We start from the raw sequence: 19926 nt of genomic DNA, 5'->3' as shown, positions 1-19926 counted from the left end.
AAAAAAAAAAAAAAAGACGAAGTTTTGCTCTTGTCACCCAGGCTGGAGTGTAATGGCACAGTCTCGGCTCACTGCAATCTCCTCTTCCCGGGTTCAAGCGATTCTCCTGCCTCAGCCTCCTGACTAGCTGGGATTACAAGCATGCACCACCTCGCTTGGCTAATTCTTGTATTTTTAGTAGAAATGGGGTTTCACCGTGTTGGCCAGGCCGGTCTCGAACTTCTGACCTCAGGTGATCCTCCTGCCTCGGCCTCCCAAAGTGTTGGGATTACAGGCGTTAGCCACCACACCTGGCCAATTTTTGTATTGTTAGTAGAGATGGGGTTTCACCTTGTTGGCCAGGTTGGTCTTGAACTCCTTACCTCAGATGATCTGCCCACCTTGGCCTCCCAAACTGCTGGGATTATAGGCGTGAGCCACGGTGCCCATCCTCTATAGAGCGTTTTTTTGTCCTTCTTCTTTAAGTTTTCTCTTTAAAAAAATAAAAACTGGTTCCAGTGTTAGATCTATAGAGCTTATTTTTTTTAATTCACTTACTATTTTGGGTTAGTTGTAGATTCACATGTAGCATTAGAAACAATACAGAGGGCTGAGTACAGTGGCTCATGCCTGTAATCCCAGCAGTTTGAGAGGGTGAAGTGAGTGAATCTCTTGAGCTCAGGAGTTCAAGACCAGCCCTGGGCAACATGGCAAAGCCCTGTCTCTACCAAAAAATATAGAAATTAGCTGAGTGTGATGGCATATGCCTGTAGTCCCAGCTACTCAGGAGGCTGAGGCAGGAAGATTGCTTGAGCCCAGGAGGTCGAGGCTGTAGTGAGCCATGATCATGCCCTTGCAGCACTCCAGCCTAGGCAACAGCGAGCGAGACCCTGTCTCCTTTAAAAAAAAAAAAAAAGGTGGGAAGGGGATCCTGTGCCCTCTACCCAGTTTCTCCCAATGGTGACATCTTGCCAAACTATATAATAAAGTATCAGAACCAGGATATTGACACTGTACAGTCAGGGGCCGAACATTTATATTATCACAATTTCCATTGTTGTGTTGCCCTTTTATAGCTACACTATCAGACACAGCCCCTCACTGCTTCTTAACCTCTGACAACCCCTAATCTTTTCTCTTTTTTTTTGAGATGGAATCTTGCTTTTGGTGCCTAGCCTGGAGTTCAATGGCATCATCTTGGCTCACTGCAACCAGCCTCCTGAATAGCTAGAATTACAGGCACCCGGTTAATTTTTGTATCTTAGTAGGGATGGGATTTCTCCATATTGGCCAGGCTGATCTCGAACTCCTAGCCTCAGGTGATCTGCCCACCTCGGCTTCCCAAAGTGCTGGGATTATAGGCATGAGCTACTGTGCTGAGCCTTTTGTTTTTGTTTTTGTTTTTGTTTTTTGAGACAGAGTCTCACTCTGTTGCCCAGGCTATAGTACAGCGGCTCAGTACCTCTGCCTCCCAGGTTCAAGTGATTCTCCTGTCTCAGCTTTCCAAGTAGCTGGGCTACAGGCATGCACCACCATGCCTGACTAATTTTTGTATTTTTGGTAGAGATGGGGTTTCACCATGTTAGTCAGGCTGGTCTCAAACTCTCCTGACCTTGGTGATCCACCAACCTCAGCCTCCCAGAGTGTTGGGATTACAGGCGTGAGCCACTGCACCCAGCCTCATTTCTTTATTCCTGCAATTTTGTCACTTCAAGAATTTTTATAAATGAAATTATGTGGTATATCATATATTAACCTTTAGGACTGACTTTTTCTATTCAGCATGATTCTCTGGAGATTGTGGCATGTATCAATAGTTCATTCCTTTTTATTGCTGAGTACTAGTCCATGGTGTGGATGTACCACAGTTCATTTAATCATTTACTTGTGGAATAACAGCTGGGTTCTTTTGAATTTTTAGCTATTACAGATAAAGCTACAGTAAATATTTGTGAACAGGTTTTTTGTAAACATAAGTCTTTATTTCTCTGGGATAAATGCCCCAGAAGTGCAATTCTGGGGTCACATGTGGCAGTTGCATGTTTAGTTGTTTAAAGAAACTGCCAGACTGTTTTCTCCAGTGACTGTACCATTTTACATTCCTATCGGCAATATATGAGTGATCCAGGTTCTCTGCATCTCACCAGCATTCGCTATTGTTGCTGGGTTTTTTTGTTTGTTTTTTGTTTTTTGTTTTTGCCATTCTGATAGGTGTGTAGTGGTAGCTTATTGTAGGACGTCATTCATTTGCTTATTTGCCATCTATATAGCCTCTTTAGTAGTATAGCTCTTCAGGTTTTTTGGTCTTTTTCTATTGGGTCTTTTTTTTTTTTTTTTTTTTACTGTTTATCGGATATGTGGTCTTCAGGTATTTACTTGCTTTCATGGATTGTTATAAAGATGAATTAATTTGAGTAGTTACGGAGAGCACAAAATATAGTATGTTTTCAGACAGAAATAGAAAAACTTGCTGTCTTTCTGAAAGGCAGATTTGGCAGTACATTTACATTAACATGGCAAAGTAAATGAAAATGGAAATATTTAGGTTCATCCTTTGCATACTTCTTATGCATATTTTGAAGCTATATCTTTATTTGTCAGAAATACAAAAGATGTTATATAGTTTAATACAGTCAGCGTTTGGAATTTTTTAAAGGCTTTATAAATAAATCAACTAGAAATGTAGTCTCTTTAACAATTGTTTTTAGTGTCTGGGCAATTGTATTTGATCTGGTCTCTGACATTTGTTGTATTTGAAACTTGGGCCAAATTATTTAACTCTGGTAACTCAGTTTCCCCATCTGTAAAAAGAAGAAATAGTAGTATTTTATGTCGGGAAGATGATTACATTAAATGAGATAATTTATGTAGCCCTTTGCACATAGCACGGACTGAAATGTTAAGTTATATTCTCTGTAGCAGAATATTACTTTAAATAGGGCCAGTCACAGTAGCTCATGCCTGTAATCTCAGCACTTTCAGAGGCTGAGGTGGGCTGATCACTTGAGGTCAAGACTTCGAGACCAGTCTGGCTAACATGATGAAACCCCGTCTCTACTAAAAGTACAAAAATTACCCATTCGTGGTGGTGCATGCCTGTAATCCCAGCTATTCGGCAGGCTGAGGCAGGAGAATCACTTGAACCCAGGAAGCAGAGGTTGTGGTGAGCCAAGATCACATCACTGTACTCCAGCCTGGATGACAAAGTGAGACTCTGTCTTTAAAAAAGAGAAAAGAATATTATCTTAAATATATGAAGTTTATTTTCTTGTTTCCATGTTTTTGAATATAGTTACTGGTCAAACGTTAAAACATTTGTGGAGATAAGTACTGATGAACTGCTAGTTGTCTTAGATAGTCAAGTCTATTAAATAATGTGAAGAAGAATTTTAGGACTAAGGTGACATATAGGCCTTGATTGACAGCTAAAATGTATCTGGAGATGTTTATATATTTTATAAGCATTTTCAACTTTTTGATCATTCTATTGTAGGCAAGTATATCTACAGGATTAGGAAACGGAAACCTGAATAAGCTTTTCACATTTAAGAAAAACATTTCCTGAATTCTTGAATTTGGTATAAATTTCATGAAGCCAGTGATCTTTGTTCAGTCTGGTTGAATGGATGTAATACTCTTGCATACCTGCTGATAACTGAGTTAATATTTTAGCCTAGTAACTTAGGAATTAATCAAATGCCAGTTTTAGAGCCCTGTATTTTGGTGACCTCTTTTGAGAAGTGAGGACCCACAAAGATGATCTGTATCCTCTCAGTTGTCTTGAGAAGTAGTTTGCTCAGTGTTCAGGAGAAGACTCTGAAGCCAGAGTCTGTTTGGTTTTGTGTCCTGGGTGTGGAGCCATCTCTCTTCCTAGTTGTGTGATTTTAGGCGATTTACTGAATCTCCGCCTCATCTGTAAAATAAGATTTATAGTACTTAAAGGCTTGCTGTGAAGTTTAAATGAATTAATTATATGTAAAATGCTTCTCCTAATACCACCTAACCCCCCAGTAGTAGATGTGTGTTATACTAGCAGTGGTACAGTTTTGCAGAGATGTAAAGGGTATTATAAGAGGAATTGGTAAACTTTGAGGCTATGGTCTAGACAGCCTTGAATTAAATCATTAAAGGAGTTTGGGGAATGTTTGTTTTCATTGTGCTTTGGAATTATTTATCTGATAGTCTATAGGGAGGAGGCTGAGAAGTTTAGTATAAAGGTCTTCCACCTGATCTTGATGATGGCAAGAATAGGAGCATCTAGCTTGTTGTCTTAGGCAGTTGGTTTAGCAGCTTGGGAGAAGAATAGAGGTTGGGAATAACTGAAGAACTGAGTTACTTCAGGGCAGTGCTGTGTCCCTTGTGTAGATAGAGCTGCTTTATGTGAGCTCTTCCCAGGCACTAGAACTTGTTTAGGCTACTGCCTCCCAGGCACAATTTAATGGATCATTGACTAGAAGATGCAACAAATTTAGGCTGATTATTTTATTTTTTAATAGAGACAAGGGCTTGCTATGTCACCCAGGCTGGTCTTGAACTCCTGGGCTCAAGCAGGCCTCCTGCTTTGGCCTCCCACAGTGCTGGGATTACAGGCATGAGCCATTGCGCCTGGCCTTTCCATAGGAAAAATAGTCTGAAATAATATTGGTTGAGCTCTTACAGTCTGACAGTTTTTTCCCTTGTGGTAATATAATGTTTTTGTTGATGTAATGATTAAAGTACAAATGAGTTAAAGGTACGAAATTTTAGCCATGTTTCCTTGATTTGCTGCTTGAAGAATAATCAGAAATGTTTTAAATACTATTTAGCTTACATTTGTCTTATTATGCTCTCTTACTTTCCATTACTTTTTCTTTATGGCACTCCCATAATAACTTGAAAAGTTGACAGAGTTATGAATATGAATATTGTGGAGTCTGTCCAGATACCGGGTGGAAGACTGGTTTTGATCAGTTTAAGAAGTATTCTAAACTGTTCTAGATGTACGTATTTATTAGAATTCCTTCTCATAGAATACATACTAAAGATTAAGTTTCGTAATACCTTGTTTAAAAAATATATAGACCTTAATATTGGATTAACAAAAAGTGAAAGTAAATTTAAGGGTTTTGGACCAATGAAAACACTGTAAGACCATGAGATTTTTAGTTGTGGCTTTTAATCCAAGGAAAAAACAAAGTATAAATAAATGACTTCTATAATAAGAATTTGGTAGACACAAAACATTGTCTAAGTTGTCTAAACTAATTAAAATGATCTTGCATTAAAGAATCACTATTTTGCTAGTGTTAGTAGACTTAATTCTGCACTTGATAGTTACTTTTCTTAATTTGTTTCAAGTACTGAATCAGATAGAGACAATAATATCCGTATAAATTTGTAGCTGCTGTGGAAGTAATTGGAGAGCTAGTGCATGTAACATCTTTTTTTCAAATTTTTTCCAAATTTCTTCTTAATGGGAAGTGATTTCTTTTTTACCTGAATGTGATAAGAGTGAACCCACAGAGTATGAAATAAAGGGAACTTACTATGCTGTTAGAATTTTAATATGAAAGCCAGGGCTCAGTGGCTCATGCCTGTAATCCCAACACTTTGGGAGGCCAAGGCAGGTGGATCACTTGAGGCCGGGAATTTGAGACCAACATGGCCAACATGACAAAACCCCATCTCTACTAAAAATGCAAAAGCTAGACAGGCATGGTGGCACATTGCTGTAATCCCAGCTACTTGGGAGGCTGAGGCAGGAGAATCAGTTGAACCCGGGAGGCAGAGGCTACAGTGAGCCAAGATCGCGCCACTGCACTCCAGTCTGGGTGATAGAGCAAGACTCTGTCTCCAAAAAAAAGAAAAATTTAATACGAAGTTTTTAGGTAAACTTGCTTTGTAGTACTTATTTATTGTCAATGCCAGAATTTGAAATTTGAGACAGCACACTTCGGTATGGTGTAGATGTCAGTTGGAAATCTGGTTATGGAGTGTTTGTTGAAGTGGTATTACCTATAAAGAACCTACAAGCTAGTATTGTTAAGTTTTAACATTGAATTGAATAAAATATAATATTTAAACCCATAAGACCTTACTTTGTTTGTAACATTCTATTGATTATTTTACTACATATATAGCATGAGTCTAACCATATTTGGAGATGTAGGAAAGTATAATTTAAAGTGAAAGTGTTAGGTCAAGTTATGTAACTTGAAGGTATACTACACACAAGATTGCATTTAAATTTTGCATTATTTTGGGAGATGCCTCAAGAGAAAACGTCAACTCATAACATCCTAATGAAATGTTTTGACTCTGAAATAAGCATTGGTGAAATTATACTTGGGTTTAGCTTTCTTAATAAAGAAAATCTTCTCTGACAGGACCGAGGTGATGAGTTCACATACACTGGAAGTGGTGGTAAAAATCTTGCTGGTAATAAAAGAATTGGCGCACCTTCAGCTGATCAAACATTAACAAACATGAACAGGTACTACTGTAAACACTGTTTAGAATTTGAACGTTGAATAAAAGTTTCATCATAGGACTGTAAATTGTAACTCATATTGCAGAGGAGAATCTCAAACTGGGAGTTAAAGCTGAAATTAAAATTCCAGTGCCTGATTACGTAATTGTTTATCAGCATCCTAACATATCTTTATAGTATTGTTTTTTAAATGCCATAATTTCTAGTCTTACTGAATACATGTGGTATGCATTTGAAAAAGTTCACAACTTTGAAGGAAAGGAGCCTGTATAATTTAAGCGAAATTGAGAATAAGGTGGCTTGTCTACTGCCCCATTGGTCAAAGCTAAAAGTGACAAACTCCTTTTTAGAGTAAACTTAGTAACGTGAACTAAAGTTATGTTTGAGAGCCACATTTATGTACATAAATGAAGCATAAGGTAACTTAAGTCTGTACTGAATGTACTTTTAGGATGTCTGCTAATAAGATATCTTCTAAGAGTTGTTAAAGGGAATGTTCATTTAGTTACAAAAGTGATCTTTTCTAACTAAATCCCCTTAAGACATTACAAAAGAGCCAACGTGTGCTGACCTTTATTCTATAGAAATACTAATGACATCTCAGCTCCCGTGTGTACAGAAAATTTATTAATTTCAAAAATGTTTTATTTTATAAATGCATGCTAATAACAATATTAATAAGTAACCCAGACCACCAGATAGCAAAAATCACATTATACTTTGTCATACTGAAATTTTTGTGAACATTTCATAAAGTTAACAGTTTTTATATCCTATTATTAAGGGTATTTTGTGGATTGAGTAAAAATGAGTGTTTTTCACTTTGAGTCTAAATCACTCAGTTTCAAGTAGTGTCCCCTTAATTTCTGATTAGTGTGTGATGTAAAGAATATATCAATATGATTTCAAGACTTTCATGTGGATCAACTTACATAGAATCTCTGTTTTTATGTGTTCTATATTGTTTCTGACAGTAGGATTATTTTTACTGAACCAGCAGAGGAGACAGGTCAGATTTGCTGGTGAAAACATTCTTGAGACAGGAGCTTAGCTGTTCTTTTCTAGCAAGAAAGCAGTCCTTCAAGAAGAATGTCTTAAAATAAATATTTTGATGTGTTTTTGTCAATGAAAATGTATCTCAAATTTACAAAAGGACTCTTTCAAGTTGTCAAATCTGAAAATTATTTTTCCCTTTAATAATTGATAGTTTTGCTTGAAAGGAACTTCCTTCATAACCACCCACCGTTGTAATGTACATGTTAGATTCCTTTCACGCTTTTGGACAATCTAATAAGGACCGCTACAGTCTCATTAGAAGTTAATTCACAAACAGTAAAAATGTTTGCTATAAATAGGAGATAATGAAAATGAAGTATCAACTGAAAACAATTTAGGGTTGAATTATCAGAGAGACTTTAGCATCCCGTCTGTCAGTTTATACATTAAGTTGTGAATACACCTTGTGATTGTAAAAGTGCTTGGGCAAAGGTACCTGTATGTCTTACAAACATGAAAACTGAGGTGAGTGACCCTTTTGCTCTGACCCATAGTATACTCTTTTCCCAGTAGTGTATGATTCAATTCATTTTTGCTTATTTGCTAGGAGGTAGTTCGACACCTTCTTACTTCTGAGTTTATTCCTATTTCATCCCAGCTCTTCCAACTTTAAGAAACTGAAGAGGGCAGCAAAGTAACCTGGGCATCTTTTATCAGGGCATTCAGAGGCACCTGACTGGTTGAGCTGCAGATAGATTACTGGAGGAGCTCTGTTGCTGTATTGCTAGTTTCATCCTCTTGGACTCTTTTCATATACTTGAATAGCCTAATTATCTGAAGTCAGAAGTGAGTTGACAGTGCCAGTTAGTGGTGGCAGTAATTATGACTGAAGGTATCTGTGAGCACTAAAGCATTCCATTCAGTGACACGAAGGTAATACTTACTCTAGCTCTTTAAAATAAAATATGTGTAATATGTCAATAGATATTCTGTAAGTGAGACATAATACTAGCCCTAGAGTCAATGGCTGTATTTTTTTCTACCTCCCAGAATTTCAATGCATCTTCCTTTTAGTTTAAAAAAAAAAGGTAACTTGATAAGCTTCAACTCTTTGACCACAGCTACTATATAAGTTATTTTTAAAACAAAATACTTTTATTTACTCACTAAAAATATAACTATAGTCAAGACATTTCTTTTCAATAGGTTAGTCATATTCTTGGAGTCTATTTTTTAACTTGAGCCTGCATAAAAAGAATTAAACCCTGAAGACATATTTTATGTCATATCTGCTTTCACCAGATTGGGTATAATTCTGTTTTTTGTTTGTTTTTTAAACCTTAAGTGTTCTCAGTGTTTTCTTTTCACTTAAGACATAGGTGTCCTAGAGGAAAGTGCTAATTTTAAACTGATTCTAAAATTGTTATTTTAAAATACTAAAAATAATTTAAATACAGATTTTGGTACAACTAGGTTCTCCCAAGAGAAAGGTCTTCTGACATCTAATAAGTTCATTGATTTACTATTGTTAGGTCATGAATGTACATACTAGTAGTTCCAGCTAAGTCAGGTGCTGCTTCCAATTCAGTGTTCTTCTTTGACCATGTATTATCAGTAAAATGTAGTGATCTCAAGCAGCCAGAAATCTTCGTTGTCATTAGCACAGACATTTGGATGCTTTAGGCTTATTGAAATTTATCTTTTTATGGAGGCCTTTAAAGAATATTCTCATACAGCACTTGTTCTTAATATCTTTTAAACTTTAAGGATTCTCTGTTGTCTGGAATGTGGAAAGTAGACCTGGGAAGGTCATTTGTACCTTGCTGACAAATTTATATTTCTGGATTTCTTTCTACATTATTCCAGCAATTTACCTCACACCTTTATCAAAGATCACTATTAAAACAATCATTTGCTTTAGTTTTCCAACGTTCTCCCTTCCCCCAACAAACGTTATTTAAAGAAAAATTCCATGTATTTCTAGTTGTTTTCTATTATACGTGGCACAGATGTTATTACTTTCAGAAGAACCCTACAGGCTATCTGAGAACCAATCCCCTGGCTTGGGGGTGACATCAGAAAACTGATTTGTCTTCTCTGCTGGTGGGGGAAAGCATAATCCTATTATCTGGAATAATATGGAAAGAATCATAGAATCTTAACCATCAGGTAAGGTATAATTCACCTTTTAATTGAGCTAATGACTCGATTGTATACTTAAAGAAAAATTACGTGGTATAAAGACCTTTTTGTTGTTTTTTAGGGCATTGGCCCTAAACTGTGATGCTCCATTGGATGATAAAATTGGAGCAGAGTCTCGGAATTGGAGAGCTGGTAAGCCAGTCAGAGTGATACGCAGTTTTAAAGGGAGGAAGATCAGCAAATATGCTCCTGAAGAAGGCAACAGATATGATGGCATTTATAAGGTGCTCTATCTGACATGACATCTTGTTTGTCATTCTTCCTGGGCTTTCAAGGCAGGGTTGTTACAAGGGACTACTGTGGGTGGGCTCAAGGAAACAGTAGCCATCTTATATTGCTACTTTTTCTGGAAATTTAACAGATACATAAAGCAAACTCCTAATTTCAGCACTTTACTTATAAGGCTTATTTCGAGTTCCTAAGGGCAGAGTTATATTTTGGGTTAAGATTTTTTTTTAAAAAATATATGTTCTCTGTAATAAAGTCATTTAAGTAACTGGCTGTTGTATAACTTGATTTGTATATATCTTTTTAGAATAATTTTAGTTGTAATTGATTTTCAAAGCAGAGCACATTATAATAATAGATTTGCATTCTTTGTTTAAAAAGAGGCATTTGCTGCCATCTTTACTATACAAAATTCTATTAATTAGCATAATCTTGTTACTCTATTAACTTTATAGCAGTCTGTACTCATATGGGAAGTACTGTGATAGGAATTAAGGTCAAAACTGTTTTAGCGAATATTCTTGACTTACTATCCTTAGAGCAAAGCAATATATTCAGAAGTTGCATTTAATTCTGGCAAAGATTATTTTGATACCACTAATGTGATGAATAAGCCTAAATCTTAAATCTCAAACTGGCACTGAAATATTGTAATTTAGGTGGTGAAATACTGGCCAGAGATTTCATCAAGCCATGGATTCTTGGTTTGGCGCTATCTTTTAAGAAGAGATGATGTTGAACCTGCTCCTTGGACCTCTGAAGGAATAGAACGGTCAAGGAGATTATGTCTACGTTTACAGGTTAGATTACATTTGTCTAGCTGCCTATGTGTTCATAAAAATATATACCTCCACTATCTACATGCCTTAACACTGGATATAACCCACAGCAATTGATTGGTGGACTATAAGGGGTGAGGAATAAGATCATGCAAATAGAGGAAAAGAAGAGAAAAAGTAGTATCCTAGATGTCAGACTGCCCTAGGACCAAGGGTTGTGCTTGGGAAAAGCTGGACTTGTTAATTAAAAGTAAAATATTTCCAAATCAATTTGGAAATGACTTGAAGTGTGAGAGAAAGGGATTCATAAAATGTAGATATAGGAGGCCCTGGAAAAGCACATTTATCCTAGAGGGCACAGGGGATGTCTGTCTGGTAGGGGAAGGGTGGGAGGTGACTTTATAAGAGTGGTCTGCTTTCTCCCTTTCTCACTTTTCCTCACCCCTTTTCTCTCTTCCCCCGCAAAGCTGCTTCCCTGCTCTGCCATCACCTTTAGTGCTTTGCTTTTTTTCCCCTTTGCCCATGCTCTGCTGTTAACCCATAAAGACTTCGTTGATTTTGTATGCATAGTGGATGGTATGGCTGCATTTCCCCTTCACTGCCTGTATACCCTAGAATTTGTCCCTGACACTGACTTCAGTGCATGGTTTAAGTTCATCTCCCATCATTCCCCATTTGTTGTGCTTCCCATAAAAACTGCCAGCTTTATCATTTCCCCTGGCTCTGCCCACACTGCATGTGTAGGGACTGAACTATGGGCAAGTGTCTGACCACCCACGCAGGTGAGTGTGTGTCTTCTAGTGCAAGTCTGTTTCTGTTTTTGTTGTCTTTTTAAACTCATAGAATTGATTGTTGAAAATAAGACCATCAGCTGCTAAAACAACTACTAAAATAATTCTTTTTAATATAAAAAAAACTTCATCAAATTTACTTTCAGAAGATTTTTCAGATTTCTCTGTTGAGACCATTGTTCTAGATAGGTTAGATTTGAAACTGCGAGCAGAAGCATGTGAGCCCATCTGCTATGATGCGTTCTACTCATTGAGATCTGAAACATAACAGTGCTTTAGGCATGACTGTTACTACAGAGCATGCTCCTGCCACCCCACCCACCCCCTCAAAGAAGGTAGCCATTGAAACATAAGGATAATAGATAGAATGCATTACTTCAAGTCTAATTCTTAGCTGATGGAAGATTTAGTAATTTAGTTGCTTTAGGTTTTCTAAAAGCTCCTCCTCCTAACTTAAGGAGATGAGAAGTTTGCCCCTTAATGTTTTTGATATTTTTTTAGATCAACTCCACAATTTACTATGATCCAATCTATTTGCTTTCTATCTGTTGTGCTCTGTGATTGGTTCTCATTTACCTTCATATCTGTATTCTACTTTCCTTATACTTTAAAGAAATCTAATCACATTTCCTGAAGACTTACCTTTCTTAGCTCTGAAACTTAAGATCAGTGTATTATAAAATGGAATCTCTTAGTAGTCACAGCTATGTGATTTTACACTGAAATTGGGATTTTAATAGTTATCTGTGCTTTGAATTCTTTTCCTCTAAATGTCTATTTCTTTTATGTAAAGTTTTTCAGTTTGGGGAAAGTGTAGTCCTCCCCTCCCTTTTAATTTCTCACCAGGATCTAAACTCCCCTTCTCTGTGAAGCTTAAATCTACATTGTACTCTGCCTCCTTCCCCCATCAGTATCCAGCAGGTTACCCTTCAGATAAAGAAGGGAAGAAGACTAAAGGACAGTCAAAGAAGCAGCCCAGTGGAACCACAAAAAGGCCGATTTCAGATGGTAGGTAATCATTGCAAAATATAAATAATAAGATCTTTTTTTGTTTTTGTTTTTTTGGGAGACAGGGTCTCACTCTTGTCACCCAGGCTGGAGTGCAGTGGAAAGATCTTGGTTCACTGTAACCTTGACCTCCTGGGCTCAAGCGATCCACCTACCTAAACCCCCAGAGTAGCCCATGGCTGTACACCACCACACCTGGCTAATTTTTGTATTAGCCAGGGGTTTTTTTCCTAATTTTTGTATTAGAACATGGAGTTTCTCCATGTCGCCCAAGCTGGTCTCGAACTCCTGGGCTGAAGGGATCCTCCCACCTCAGCCTCCTAAAGTGCTGGGATTTCAGGCGGAAGCCACTGCATCCGGCCAACATACTTTTTAATAAAGAGAAATATTAAGAAAATAAATTGAGAGACTTACAAGAAATGAAAGCAAAGGATTTGGCTGGGGGAGGGCGGTGGTGGAAGATGGATCATTTGTTTATTTTAATAGTGTCAGAGCCAATAGCAGGAAATAACAGTATCCTAAATTTTAGGGGAAATTAGATGCTGTTTTATGTTGGTTATCTTTCTGCTAAACATTACTTGTGCCAGTTAACTCTTTTGTTTCATAGTTCTGCTTAGAACCACTTGTAAGTCTGCTGATACATTTTTAAAATAAATCTAGATGACTGTCCAAGCGCCTCCAAAGTATACAAAGCATCAGATTCAGCAGAAGCAATTGAGGCTTTTCAACTAACTCCTCAGCAGCAACATCTCATCAGAGAAGACTGTCAAAACCAGAAACTGTGGGATGAAGTGCTTGCACATCTTGTGGAAGGACCAGTATGTGAAGATTTTTTTAAATAATAACATTCTGATATTAACAAATGATAAATAATTGTCTCATGAAGTGTGTTTTTCACGTGTCAGTCAAAACTTCATCCTTTTATCTGATTTTCTCATCCAGTGCCACTACCTTTCAGAAATAATCTGAGGCAACACATATACATGCTCCTAAATTTACTTTAAACCTCTTAGATGCTGGATTTTGACTTCTCTATGCCCAAGCTTACTTTACTTGGAAGTACTGTTCTCAGAAGAATTTTCAGTTATGAAACATGGTCAGTTTAATCTAAAAATCTCCACAAAAGTTTTTGTTACAGTTCAAGGTTACTTAACAGCATAAGTCTTAAGCAGTTCAGCGCAATTTTCAAAACCTATGTGTTAAACTAAGCGGTAAAATTAACCAGATTATCTATTAAGTATTTTATGTTTTTAAATTTTTCATTTTTTCTTAATCACATAATTTTAAAGTAAAAACAAATCACATAGTTAATTAACGTGTGGCTTTTGTGTTAAGCTGTGTTTTGCAAGCAAGCCTTTCTTATCAAATCCCTAAAGTTGGAGGCTTCAAATATGAACATCTCTTCATTCTTTACTCACTTATTGTGTCTTTAATTTTACTTATAAATTTGAATCTTCTTTTGAATATTGACCCCTTGTCATTTATAATACAATTACTTTTCTATTTTCTTTCTCTCCAGAGTGTTGATGTGTCCCTGTGTCTGTATGTCTTTTCTATCTAGACTTAAAGCAGCAACACAAAAACTCTACAGCGTTTCCTTTGTGAGAGATAGTCATTATTATTAAGGAAGAATTTTTTAAATATGATTTTTAAACTTTTAGAAATGCTGAAATTTATCAAATATCATTTGGATTTATATTGGAGTTGTTATTTCCTCTGTCTGTAAATGTGATACATAGAGTTATCCTTAGCAAAATGAGGCTTACATGCTTACAGGACAGACGAAAGTGGTTACACTTTGAGAAGTGTTACTTGTATTTTAGCCAGGACACCCAGGCATAAGGAGAGTCTTTGTTAGGTCACACTCATTTTCACTTACAGGAAATTAAGATACAGGAAGCAGTTGTTAATCAGCCTAATTATTCTCTGGTTTGGAAAGATACTGCTTGTTAGTGATAACTAAGGTGAGTTCCCACTGTAGGTGGGAAAGAAGCAATTACAGGTGGAGGAAAAAGCCACCTGAGTACTTGTGAAAGTTGTCTTCTCTATGGGTGGTATCCCACTGGTGACAGAATCTGACCTGCCTAGGTCATATTATTGTGACCTTGCTGCTAGTGATTACTCTGGACGTTATGTACTATTGCCCTGGACAAGTTTCATGCCCGTTCTCTTCAGATAGGCCAGGAACACATTTATTAAGCCAGAAAAAACAGGTGTTAGCCTACAGTAACTTTAAATAAATACATATGTGAATATATATTTATGTCCAAACTCATTCCAAAGTCCCTGTGATCTGGAGCCCTACCTACATCTGTAGTCTCCTCTTTCTACTCTTGTGCCCAGATTGCTTGACTGCAGTGGTCACTGTTTTATTTATACACCCTCAACATCTTGATGCCCCTGGGCCTTTACATATGTACTGTTTATCTGACTGGAATTCTCTTTTCATGTGTCTCACTCTTTCATATCCTTTAAGTCTATATAAATAGAGATTCCTCAGAGAGATCTTCACAAACCTCCCTTTCTAAAATAGCAGCTCTTTTTAAAATTTACTTTAAAAAATCCACACAGATGGGGTTACTATGTTGCCCAGACTGATCTTGAACACCTGACCTCAGGTAGTCCTTCCGCTTCAGCCTCCCAAGTAGCTGGGTTTATAGGCCTGAGTCAGTTTGCTCTGTTTCATCAGTTATTACTATCTGAAACTGTTTTTTGTTTGTTTACTCTCCTGTAGGAACATAAGTTCCAGGAGAGCACAGACTGCCTTTTTATTACCACTGTTGATGAGTCCCTAGCACATTGTAGCTACCTGTAACTCAAAATACCTGTATTAGATATACCCATATTATAGGAACTATGGAAGTACCAGGTTAAATATTGGTCATTAACAAAGGAGTTTGTTAGGGAGAGAGTACCTGGTATAAAGTTTTCAGCATCTCCCCATAATTGCCATGTTTTAAAAATGTGTTTGTAATACTTTGTCCATAATGCATTTGACTTTAATGATCCATGTTCATAAATCAGTTAATATGAGACATCTTTTGAAATGTGACATTTGATTTTTAAATTTGAAACTTGTAAGATTTTTGTTTGTTTGTTTTTGAGACAAGGTCGTGGTCTGTCGCCCAGGCTGGAGTACAGTTGCATGATCTCAGCTCACTGCAGCCTCCACCTCCTGGGTTCAAGTGATTCTCCTGCCTCAGCCTCCCAGGTGGCTGGGATTGCAGGCACCTGCCACCGCTCCCGGCTAATTTCTTGTGTTTTTTTCTAGCGACGGGTTTTGCCATGTTGGCCAGGTTGGTCTAGAACTCCTGACCTCAAATGATCCACCTGCTTCGGTCTCCCAAAGTACTGGGATCACAAGCGTGAACCACCGTGCTCGGCCTTACTTTTTCTGTTAATATAAAAAATCAATATGAAATGCTCTCCCTTACTACCTAAAATAACTGAAGGATTATCCTTATGACTATTTAGCAAAAAAAAATACTTCTAGCTTAAAAAAACAAACAGCCAAGATGAAAGGGAGCCAGTAATGGCTTTTGAAGAATATAGGGTATCCATTTGATCATGTTTACTTTAGGTGTCTCTACTTTTTATAATTTCGTCCTACCGTCAGTAAACATTAGCATCAGGGGCCGGGCGCGGTGGCTCAAGCCTGTAATCCCAGCACTTTGGGAGGCCGAGACGGGCGGATCACAAGGTCAGGAGATCAAGACCATCCTGGCTAACACAGTGAAACCCCATCTCTACTAAAATACAGAAAACTAGCCGGGCGAGATGGCGGACGCCTGTAGTCCCAGCTACTTGGGAGGCTGAGGCAGGAGAATGGCGTGAACCCGGGAGACGGAGCTTGCAGTGAGCTGAGATCCGGCCACTGCACTCCAGCCTGGGCGACAGAGCAAGACTCCGTCTCAAAAAAAAATTAGCATCAGGAAGGTATGGGATTTTAGGATTGAGGTAAAATATCACAGAATAATCCTAGGAAAATAATGTTTTGTGTGTGGTATTAGATACTAGAGAGTATTGTTTCCTAGTGTTTTTTGTTTTTTGTTTTCAAGCTCCAAAAGACAAATATTCAAGTTTTATAACAGCAGAAGGTTGAATAGATAATACATGTTCATACACTGGAATACTGTGTAGAACAGCTTTTTGAAAAAAGGCAGTCAGTATGTAATGACCTTGAGACAAGCTGCCTGTGATTTTTTTAAGTGAAAAATAGTTTATCCCTGGAATGTGATGTTTAGAGGGACATTGACTTTTTAACATCATATGTTGACTTTGCAACTTTTCCTACCTAATACTATGATTTAAAACTAACGTGTGTGGAATGGGGTTTCTTTATATAAGTTTGCTTTTTTCAGGTAGTTACAATCATGACTACTTGATTTCTTTAAATAGAAGACATTAAATGTGACTGAAACATTTTTATTGCTAAATAATAGATGGATATATTTTGGGATACATGTGAAATTTTGATATATTCATATAACATGTGATAATCAAATCAGGGTTATTGGAATGTTCATCACTATAAATATTTATCTTTTCCTTATACTGGGAACATTTGAATCATTCTCTACTAGCTGTTTTGAAATACACAATAGGTGAATTTTATGAACTGCTAACTTTCCTTATCCTTGGATACTGTTGTAGAATTTTCTGAAAAAATTGGAACAATCTTTTATGTGTGTTTGCTGCCAGGAGCTAGTTTACCAGCCTGTGACAACTGAGTGCTTCCACAATGTTTGTAAAGTAAGTGGAATTCCTTCGTCATTTTCCCTGTTAGGCATGAAGGCACACTAATCTCTATACCTGTTTTTAGCATGCTAAGAATAAGAAACATTTTCCATGAAGCAGGATCGTTGTGGAACCTTCTAGTTAAGAAGCATTTAGTTACGTCTTGGTGGTAAATTCATGTTTTAATTAGATAGTAATAATAATTCAGATATATATCATTTGAGGTATTCTGTCATGTTTGGAATTTTGAGGAGGGGCTGAAATGAGAAGGTAAGAGGTCATTGCTCTTGTCTATGTAATAACTTGTATGTTTTATATATTATAGTGCAAACTGGAGTGTTTTCATTAATAAATGATATAAAACAGTTTATATCTAGCATCATGCCCAGATGAATTGAATATTGTGTTTTCAGTGTGGTATAAAAGGAAAGTTTGTGTTTTAGTCAAGCCAAGGTTTGAATCTTGCTCTACCCAGTGGTGATTATGTTTCCCTAACTTCAGAACTTCAGTTTCTTTTATAAAGTGGAAACAAATCTACATATGAGTTTGTGCCTGATCTTGAGTTAACTATATATTTAATGTATTGAGTACTGCTAAATGTATATATATGTATGTGTGTGTGTATGTGTGTATTTTTTGTTTTTTTGTTTTTTTTGAGACGGAATCTCGCTCTGTCATTCAGGCTAGAGTGCAGCAATGCGATCTTGGCTCACTGTAACCTCTACCTCCCCAGTTCAAGCAATTCTCATGTCTCAGCCTTCGGAGTAACTGGCAGTACAAGCATGCACCACCCTGCCCAGCTAATTTTTGTGTTCTTTAGTAGAGACAGGGTTTCACCATGTTGGCCAGGCTAGTCTTGAACTCCTGACCTAAGGTGATCCACCTGCCTCAGCCTCCCAGAGTGCTGGGATAACAGGTATGAGCCACCATGCTTGGTTGCTAAGTATATTTTTGGAAGACTCACCATATGTTAAGTGATTTGGTAAAATATAAAATTCATTTCTAAGCAAAGGAATCCTGATTCTCCTCCCGCCTCCCCCAGGGCTCTGTTTGGAACAAACAGGGTTAAAATCTAACCCAAAAGATTAGGCTAGTGAGAACCATATGTAGTCTCTAACTCCATCATTTTAGTAGATGAGGAAACTGACACACAAATAAATAATTTACCTGAAGTCTTGAGAATATCTGCCACAGATGAAACTAAAGCCATGACTGTAGGCTTTTCCATAGTGCAGATTCAAGCCTTTATATTTGTTCATTCTGTACATTTCCCTCATTACCAGTTTCTGGTTCATATTTAAAAGCGTAAGTTGCTGAGTACTTACATGCTTTATGCTCAGATTAAATTGGATGTTTTTGTTTTTACCATAGGATTGCCTACAGCGCTCCTTTAAGGCACAGGTTTTCTCCTGCCCTGCTTGCCGACATGATCTTGGCCAGAATTACATCATGATTCCCAATGAGATTCTGCAGACTCTACTTGACCTTTTCTTCCCTGGCTACAGCAAAGGACGATGATCTGTCTGCTTTCACTGTGGTGTTCATGGTGGCTTTTTGGACAATAAAGAATCTAAAATGGGCGGGGAGGGTGGAAGAAATGGTGGACTGTATCTCTCACGTTCTGAAGCAGCTAATCCTCTTTCCCACATAGCCATCATCTTGTGTGTGTAGTAAGAGGCCCATTTCTCAACTGTCTTTTAAATATCTAAAGGTAGTTCCTGTAACAACTAGTTTTAATGAGTAAAAAGTCAAAGCCTCAGCTCTAGTTGATATCCAAGTTATGATTTATTTTGCAACTACCTCAGGACAGAAAAGATTTATGGGGATTTTAAAAATCATTGAATAACTAGTTAAATGAAATTTTAGCTACACACTGCCTCCCAAATATTAGTTGTGCCTGGTTCTTGTAATTTGATTTTACAGAAAAGGAAATGACACTTGAGATCCTTGGAATGAACACAGCTTCTATAGTGTGCATATAGTTTTTTAACGTCTCTTCTTCCATTACAATGTGTGTTTTGCAAGGACAGGTTCATTTTTTTAGCCCACTTTGTGAACTCCATTGTGCTTTTTTCTGGTGTTTCATGCAAGTTGACTACTAATGACTAATGAGAACAATAATGAATGCATTGTTGCTGCATTAGTGTAATGTGGTGTGGTTTTGCACTTAAAAGAGGTATTCATGCTCTAGTTGTAAATGTTTATGAAAATCCACTTCTGTACTAGTCGAACTGCTTTTAGTGTCTCACCAGTGGTTTTACATCTGCAGAGTTTTGAGGGCTGTGCTGACCTTTGAGAGGATTTGAAATTGCTTCATATTGTGATCCTAAATTTTATATTCACTATATTCCCTAAAGTATACCTTAATAAATATTTTATGATCAGAAAAACAGCTCATTTTGCTTTACTTTTTTACACTTGTCTGGCTTATGTTACCAGTTTTAAGGGATCCTGTATTTCTGGAGTTTTTCATTGTATATCTCTATTGAAACATTTTTTTTTACTTTGCACTGTTAATGAGAACCAGAATGAAATCTTAAGCACTCAGAACAGATTTCTTCCTCAGTTTTTTTGTTTGTTTTTTGCTTTTTTTTTTCTTTTTTTGAGATGGAGTCTTGCTCTGTTGCCCAGGCTAGAATGCAGTGGCACAATCTTGGCTCAATGCAAGCTCCACCTCCTGGGTTCACACCATTCTCCCACCTCAGCCTCCCAAGTAGCTGGGACTACAGGCACCTGC

The 19926-nt window shown here is 37.3% G+C and overlaps 1 protein-coding gene across 1 annotated transcript in view; it reads left to right on the top strand.

Moving 5' to 3' along the window:
* Nucleotides 1–19579, top strand: part of UHRF2 (ubiquitin-like with PHD and ring finger domains 2, E3 ubiquitin protein ligase) — a 107216-nt gene extending 87637 nt beyond the window's left edge. The window contains exons 10-16 of the mRNA XM_011937298.1: nt 6345–6451; nt 9708–9870; nt 10534–10674; nt 12356–12452; nt 13113–13270; nt 17106–17204; nt 18561–19579. Coding sequence (XP_011792688.1) covers nt 6345–6451; nt 9708–9870; nt 10534–10674; nt 12356–12452; nt 13113–13270; nt 17106–17204; nt 18561–18707 — 912 coding nt within the window. The 3' untranslated portion in view covers nt 18708–19579. The remainder of the gene's footprint in view (nt 1–6344; nt 6452–9707; nt 9871–10533; nt 10675–12355; nt 12453–13112; nt 13271–17105; nt 17205–18560) is intronic.
* The last annotated feature ends 347 nt before the right edge of the window (nt 19580–19926 follow it).

This window comes from Colobus angolensis, unplaced genomic scaffold (genome assembly GCF_000951035.1).
Source record: "Colobus angolensis palliatus isolate OR3802 unplaced genomic scaffold, Cang.pa_1.0 Scaffold162, whole genome shotgun sequence".
NCBI lineage: Eukaryota > Metazoa > Chordata > Mammalia > Primates > Cercopithecidae > Colobus > Colobus angolensis.
This window is presented reverse-complemented; position numbering and strand designations above follow the sequence as displayed.